General features: G+C 35.2%; 2 protein-coding genes across 3 annotated transcripts; both read right to left on the bottom strand.

Moving 5' to 3' along the window:
• On the bottom strand, positions 1 to 2038 carry LOC113679155 (uncharacterized). The gene is made up of 2 exons (XM_027196106.2): positions 1836 to 2038; positions 1 to 784 (listed from the first exon to the last, which is right to left on the bottom strand). The coding sequence occupies exons 1-2, from the start codon at positions 1992 to 1994 to the stop codon at positions 548 to 550; spliced, it is 396 nt and encodes a 131-aa protein (XP_027051907.1). The 5' UTR covers positions 1995 to 2038; the 3' UTR covers positions 1 to 547.
• Positions 2039 to 5738: 3700 nt separating this feature from the next.
• LOC149040987 (uncharacterized) lies at positions 5739 to 7200 on the bottom strand. Of its 2 annotated transcripts, none has more exons than XM_089214201.1 (2): positions 7050 to 7200; positions 5739 to 6063 (listed from the first exon to the last, which is right to left on the bottom strand). In XM_089214201.1, the coding sequence occupies exons 1-2, from the start codon at positions 7161 to 7163 to the stop codon at positions 5884 to 5886; spliced, it is 294 nt and encodes a 97-aa protein (XP_089070327.1). In that variant the 5' UTR covers positions 7164 to 7200; the 3' UTR covers positions 5739 to 5883. The 2 variants fall into 2 exon arrangements, with proteins under 2 accessions (XP_089070327.1, XP_089070328.1); XM_089214202.1 differs by having other exon boundaries at positions 5739 to 6060.
• Positions 7201 to 7461: the final 261 nt, after the last annotated feature.

Raw genomic sequence — 7461 nt, 5'->3', positions numbered from 1 at the left:
TGAATGCGTCATTTTTTTTTAATCATTAACACGAGTACGACGTTAGTTTTCAAACAAGGTCAAACTTAGGCATGCGCAAATGAGTAAATTTTGCCAGCCGCGCACCCATTTCCAGCACAAAACATGAAAGGAAAATATGTGAAATAACCGATATCTAGCAAACCTTACAAAAGGAAAAAGAATGAAAGTTTAAAGGAATCTATACCTATTAGCTGTTTCATGTAGATGCTTATTCTTACAGGAATTGCCCCTTTTATTATCAGTTAATACCTTAAGACTAATAAACTTTGTAGTTTATTTTTCCAACGTACAAATGTTAAATGGGTTTTTATAATTGCGGTCAATAAGCACTTTCTGTACTTCGTTCAGCATATAAAACTTGAAAACTATCCAGTAATAAGATAATTGATAATTCAAATCTACTAATTTTTATCTTAGTCTTCCTTAAACTTTACTAGCAAACCACATGTTTTGTTATCTCTTTCACGTGTTTTGACTTGCTTAAAGCTTAGAATAATATAACTTAATAAAAAAATTTCTCGAGAAATTATTTATGCTTTGCCTCCATTTTCTCAGTTTGGTACAAGTTGTTAAGATAAGTCTTAATGTCTTCGAATTTGTAAGCGCCTTGTGTGCTCTTTGCACTTCTAAATTCGACATCCATTGGATTGCGCTGCGTATACTCAGTGATGTCCACGTCAGAACTTTCTGGGACACGTAGACTGTGAAATGTGTCAGCGAGCTTTGGATTCGAATCCATTTCGTTATGGGAGTAATGGCTGGCCTAAGAAAGACAAAGAAAAAAAAAAGTAGACGAATTAGCACATAGATATAGAATATAAGATAGTTTCACAAACTGTAGGTTCTCTCAGAAAATGTTTTTCCTCTCAAAAACAAAGTTTAATTCAACCTTACTAAAGTTAGTAAAGCAACAAGGTCCTTCATGAAAACTAAAACCGTTATGTCAATGATATTATGCAACGCACAAAATATCCGCGAGTATATTGCTTAAACCATCAAATAAGGTGTATATACTTCTCTTCTGCTCAAGGCTAGATAACTTAAACGTTGGCACGGTTTATAATGACCCTTTTTCAGTCATCTAAAAGCCCCTAATTAATGACATTGCCACTGTCTAAAATTAATAGACACATTTCAAATCAAAATTTGTATTTATATTGGTAGTCGTAGTAAATACAGCTTGGTGCAATTAAAAATCGCTCCAGAAGGAAAAGGCGTGATATCTGACAGTTACCTTAGAATCGCGCAATTTGGATAATTTCGAACATCAAACGTGGAACAAATCCTTAATTGCTCGAGCGTTCCAATTTGTCATTTATAGAATGGGAAAATGATTATGCATGCTCGCTCTAGAGCCGTCCGTAGCGCTGCACAGTCTGACGCAATTTTTTAAAATTAAGGTTGTGAAGAATTCTTGTCATTTTATTTTTCATTAGCCAAACGTGATGAAACAAACGGTACAAATTTTTACAAGTTTCCAAGCAGTGTTTCAGTCGTGTTTTATAAAACATCAATGGCATTGTTATATTATTACTGGAATGGAAGGTATTTTAAACACTGTATGTAAAGGTACAAGTAACAATTTTTTCGCGAAGATATTTTGCGAATTTTTATCTATAGTTATTGTGCTATTCTAGTAAAGCATATATTCGCGAGTTTTGTTTTACAGAGATGCTATTTTTGGTGAAGGCTTCAGCTAAATATCTTTCTCTTCGAATTCGTTTGATTGCCTTGGAGCAACCCGGTCGTCTTGAATGTGAGAATTGTTAAGCAAAAACTTAGATTTACATGCATGTTATATTTTATGCACAAACCTTATCTCTATTAGGACAGCCGAATGGTGCCCCCCATTTACAAATCTGTCCTTCGACCACAGATAGCAGCATGGCTACAAGAGCAGCAGATCGAACAAGGTTCATTTTCAACATCTCCGTGCAAAAGCCTCCTATCCTTTGAATGCTGAGATTTAACATCCACTTTTATACCTCCCACTCAATACAGACATCGTTATTAATCAAACGGGCGACGCTTAATTTATTGTTAAATACTATGAAATACCCCCTGCTAAGAACACTTTCTAGCAACGAGAAACTGTCAATCTAAAAGTTATCTTGATGGAAGGTGCCGGCGAGTAATTCTGAGATACTGATCAATGATAAATGATCAAATTCTCGATTATTCCAACCATACAGAGCATGGACCTATTTGTTATGAAAACTCTTCTTAAACATTTAATGAACACACCGTTATCAGGAGTAGGAAAATTGTCCTTTTTAGCTTTGATTAATAAGTGTTGTCATTTTATGATTAGAATCTGATTTACAGCTACGCCAACTGATTAGTAAACGAATTAAGACATCACAATCATCAGTTTTAAACTTTGCGATAACTTAGATTGTCAATGATCTTTCATCGAAAGAAAATCCCCGATTTAAAGGCATGATGACACAATTGTCGGATCTTAAGCCAAGCCAGCCACGACGGCGACGGCAACGAGAAAATGAAAAAAAGAAAAACAAAACATCTATTGGGCAGAGCAGTAGCTCAGCACGTGCGTTTTGAAACTTTTCACATTTCAGAGCCGTCCTCTGCAAATCAACAACGTGAAAACATCAAAATTTTTGTGTCTATTTGAGTTTCCATTTGGAACTCAACGCCGCTTACATACATTACGCTGAAGTCGAGTCGTGGCGTCGTAACAGACGGTAATCCAGCCCTTCGAAAAATTCTAGCTAAAAATTCATATTCATTTAAAGCCACTCTTTCCGTGGCGCTGCTGTCCTAAATAGTTCCTATTAACTTTGAATACGAAAATTGTTGAATTTTAACCGCGATTGAGAGAGTGGAGAATTTAAGATTCCTCAATCACACATCTATACCTCTTTAATTGTCAAAACGGCTCAAAATTATTTTTCATCGGAGCCTTTCATAATTAAAATCTTGATTATCGTCCATATCGTTTTGAACATGAAAATCGCAGCATGGGTGCTTTGACTTCCTTTCCCTTTTATAATTTTCGAAAAAGTTGAAAAAAGCTTCAAACTATCAGAGGGCGACGGAGGGTTTATTCGTGATGCCTGATTAAAGCCAAAATTAATATGTGACGCGTGTACTTTACTGAAAAACGAGCGTGATCCGTATATTTATGAACCAGCGTGAAGCGTGATTTGCCTCCTGAAATGTACGTGACCCGTGATTTTTTCTTTCGTTTAGTGAAAACCTCAAGATTTACCTGAAATCTTGCATACAAGAGGAGAGATTCGAGGTGCTAAACCTGGTATATGCTTTAAACGAGCGTGGGTTTATAAATAGTCTTCGTTAGCCGCCACTTGTGTGTCAGTAGTATTTACGTAAAACTTGAAGTAGGATGAGGTAGCAAAGAAATAAAAGTAAGCATTTATTGTCTGAATAAAACTTCGAAAGGAATCTAAATATACATACATAGATATATATATATATATATATATATACACACCTGGTTTCTAAAATTTTGCAATTGGAAAATATACCATATGTCTGTCTTTTGTTTTCTCATCAGAAAGAAACACCTTTTGATTAAAAAACGAAAGGTGCATTAAAAAATTTGATTAAAAAACGAAAGGTGTATTAATTTCATATATTTTTTTCAAATTGCAACGTTTTTGAAAACGAGAGTATATATAAAACATAAAAATGGATAAAAAAGGAAAGAGGATTGCAATTTTTGTCAGGTGATATGAGCTCCTAGAAGAAAAATTGGCACATTTATAGACACGATGAACAAAACTTTCTCGTTGTGAAATTTTTCCAAATTTCGATCCTTTTTTCGCTTAAACATACTAAAAAGATGGTAATCTAGTTTTTGTTTTTTTTAACAACGGCTTAATTGACAATAGATGACCTGTATAACATAGAAAATTCTACCGATCACATTGCAAGGGGAGGCAGGAACTCTGACATAACGGCCAGGTTGCTAAGGCTATCAGCTGCAAGTTAGTTTCAGCGGGACTCACAGCGCGCTTGAAGCACGCGCATCCTAACACCATTACTATAAAAATTGGTTTTAATATATTTAAATGTTTATCAAAGTTCTCTTTTAATCGCGTCAGCAAACAGTTTCGAGCCAAATTGTTACTTGTATAGCGTGTAATGAGATCTACTGTCTAAAATTTCTAAATATAATCTTAACGTTTATCCCGACGCTTTTTCTGAAAACAAGCCACGATAAACGAGATGGAAGTTTAATATTTCATAAGATGATACTTTGAAACATCTACGAGTTTATTTAACGCATCAGTGGTCTACTATGCATTTATTTGGTCTGCATGAAAAATCACAATTATCACTTTGCCTAAGCGTAAATTCTGGACGCTTTACAAAAAGGGTTTTGTGCTGTGAAAGCATTTTTTGAAAGGGTATTCATACTGTGGAGATATTTTAAAAGCACGGTCACGGTTCAAAATAACTGGGTTCGAGATACCACGACCGCTCTGTTTGTTTCTAATCCTATCTTTTTTTTGTACCGGTCAACCCGCAAAAAATGAAGTCTGTTTTATAGAAGCAACAGACCGCGCTACCTCTCATTATTCTGGTGTAATGTTGGGAAAACACTAGACAGCTTTGAGCATCACTCACCTCCGGCTTGTGATTTATAAACTTCTGGAATGTTCTCCCAACAACCAGCGAAGTTATTATGCCTATAAACTGATTGATAGAGAGTGCTGTCTGTTGCTTAAATATCTCATGGATTTATGTAGTTCTGCTGATTTCAATATCGGTTGATATCTTGCGACTAAAAGAATTACTTTCTCTTTGTAAATGTAGTCTATCAGTTCGATGGTGATAACTGCATTTCTATCTTCGTTTTTTTGAAGTAACCTATTCAAGATAATTGAAGAAATCCTTGTTCGTGTTTTCGAGAGAGATCTTCCATTGAGATCTGTTTGATTTCCAATAAGATAAGGCTTATATCAGTGATGGATTGAAAAGCTATTGCCTAAACCACATCGTTAATTTTTGAAAAAATACCAGCTTTTTCTATGAATTGTTTTGTTGATTGGATTTCTGTGAATTTTGTTACACTGAATATACGGCATCATGCGGAAAGTTGGATTTCTGAACAAAAGCGATGTTTTCCAAATTTTCTCGAAAGTGAAAGTTTTCATAATCAGCAAATAAAATGGAGGTTTGGCAATACTGAATTATTGACTCAAAAAACACGGATTTTACCCCCCAAAAAATCCATTTCAGTATCGGTAAGAATGAACAGGCCAGACACCAAATTCTTTAACAAATGACCACAACGCTCTTGTAAAGCCTCAACAAACTCATCTATGAAAATATGTGGAACGTTATAAGAGGTTAAAGGAATGGACTTTTTACTTTATAGAGAGAGGAAAAAATTCCATAATGAAATTGCGATTAGTGATGTTTTCTCAAAGTAATTAACAAAATGAAATATAAACACTGAAATGAATTGTCGAAAAATTTTCTCCTTATTTCTCAAAATTTCGAGGATCAAGCTAAATATGTTTGATTTAAATGCTTTCTTGTTGAGACTAACGACCAAACTTTACTATCGCTTGTCCTAATTGAAGAACACTTTATCATAGCCTGGATAAACAAGGACGAAAATCAGGCTCGTGTCTAAAGAATTATTTTCACCATCCAGTTGCGAAGAATGAACAGCTATAAATAGTCCTTCTTCAAGCTTTGGAAATTGTACATAATGACACACCTTTTATTACTGCATCAGATTTTATTCATACCAGTATATTTCATCATATCAACTATCATCTATATTTGCCGCCGATTTACAACTAATATTGAGATTAAATTCTTCTACCATGTCTACTATTAAAATGTCCTGTTATGCTCTCCGGTTTACTGATATAAGCTGTCCAAGTAAGCTTTCATCTCCTCCAATCGGTTTTTTGATTTTTCAGCGTCCATTCCTGTTCGTTTGGCGGTGCTTTCCTCTGAGTCTCCCAAAGGACGTGAACCTGAAATTACATCCAGATGTCCTCGGAACTCATTACGATCTAATGAGCGGCCACCGTTCTGCTTAATGATAATAAACAGATGAAAGATTAGTTCTGGAGAAGAAATTAAAAGCGATCATACAATTAGACAATACTGAAAGGTGTAAGTTAGGCCGTTGTTATGACAACATATTCTCGTCCCATGCAAGGCAAGAGTAACACCATACAGTTCTCATGATGAATCGTTGAATTTATTTCTGGTCTCGAGCATCTCCACAGAGTTGAGGTTTCCTGGAGATCGCTAAAACTGATTATGAATCTTGAAATCACATGTGCTTCTGAGCTTTAGACAAAACTAGACATTTAGATTACCGTATTTAACAAGAATAATAAAGGTAAAATTTGGTATACAAATTAACTTCATCTTAAGATGACGACCATGAATATTTCATGATATGTTTCCTTTACGTCATTCATGATCTCGCTAAGACCGCAATGCAGGTGTAGATTTCTATACGTAGAAGCTTAGTGAGGATGCAGATCCTCGGGATGCAGTACCTCGGTAAAGATAAGAGCATTTAAGAGTATTTCTTATTTAGCAGTGATTAGAACGATGTATTCAGAACATTTGCGTTATTTTTATTAAACTCACGCTGTTTTTTCTAGTAGGAAAGTACCCTGACTTATACTCGCCCCTTGGGTGTCTTTTGCTGTATCGATATTTACGTAAGATTAGCAAAAAATCAAATCGTCACCGGTGATTTTGAAAAAAAAGGTTCAAACAAAAATTTTCACTAAAAACTGATGAAATGATCTTCCCATTAAATACATTGAAACAGATTCATTCCGATTTCTTCTGCCCTTTTCTTCATATGATTTACAAAAAAATTTGATTAGAGTTACATTTTTCAACGTGTGGATGATAAATTTACATGACTTAATAGAGGCTGCTGGCATAGAAGACCGTTGCAGTTTTAGTGTTTGTGTCAAAAATGATTTATGTATAGATAAGCGATTGTACTTAGCTCTGTATGGAATCCATATTAACGTGTAACGGGCTAGACCTACCGGATGACAACCAAGTGCGAGGCCGTAAGGAGTACATTTTAGTTTCGAGCCAGCAACGACACACAGAGCGAGAGAGAGAACCACCAAAGAGACCAAGGAGTTCATCTTGGACATTCTACCACGAACAGCTTGAAATATGAAAGAGTCGCATCTTTTGCTGTCTCTTTATAACCCCATAGAAGTCATCATTAATTAATTATTAATAATAATTGCCAAACGCGGCTAAATATTTTCTCAGTTTTATGACCCAGCATGGCGTTGTGAGGGCAAGATACGATCCGTAATCGTTCTCTCTCTTAAAAATAGAAGCTTTTAAACGCCGTCGGTCTTTTTAGTAAAGGTTCATAATTATGTTTAATAATTTGCAGGCTTTCAGGAATAATCATCTTGGATATCGGTACGAGTTTTGTAT

The sequence above is a fragment of the Pocillopora damicornis genome, chromosome 8 (assembly GCF_964200805.1).
Source record: "Pocillopora damicornis chromosome 8, jaPocDami1.2, whole genome shotgun sequence".
Lineage (NCBI taxonomy): Eukaryota > Metazoa > Cnidaria > Anthozoa > Scleractinia > Pocilloporidae > Pocillopora > Pocillopora damicornis.
The sequence above is the reverse complement of the archived record's forward strand: the minus strand, read 5'-3'. Positions and strand labels throughout refer to the sequence as shown.

Bases quoted from the DNA above. Each gene is read 5' to 3' on its own strand.
- LOC113679155 (XM_027196106.2), bottom strand. From the start codon at position 1,994: ATGTTAAATCTCAGCATTCAAAGGATAGGAGGCTTTTGCACGGAGATG. The intron at 785-1,835 runs GTTTGTGCATAA...TGTCTTTCTTAG, and splicing joins GCTGTCCTAATAGAGATAAG to GCCAGCCATTACTCCCATAA.
- LOC149040987 (XM_089214201.1), bottom strand. From the start codon at position 7,163: ATGTCCAAGATGAACTCCTTGGTCTCTTTGGTGGTTCTCTCTCTCGCT. The intron at 6,064-7,049 runs GTAGGTCTAGCC...ATTATCATTAAG, and splicing joins TCGCACTTGGTTGTCATCCG to CAGAACGGTGGCCGCTCATT.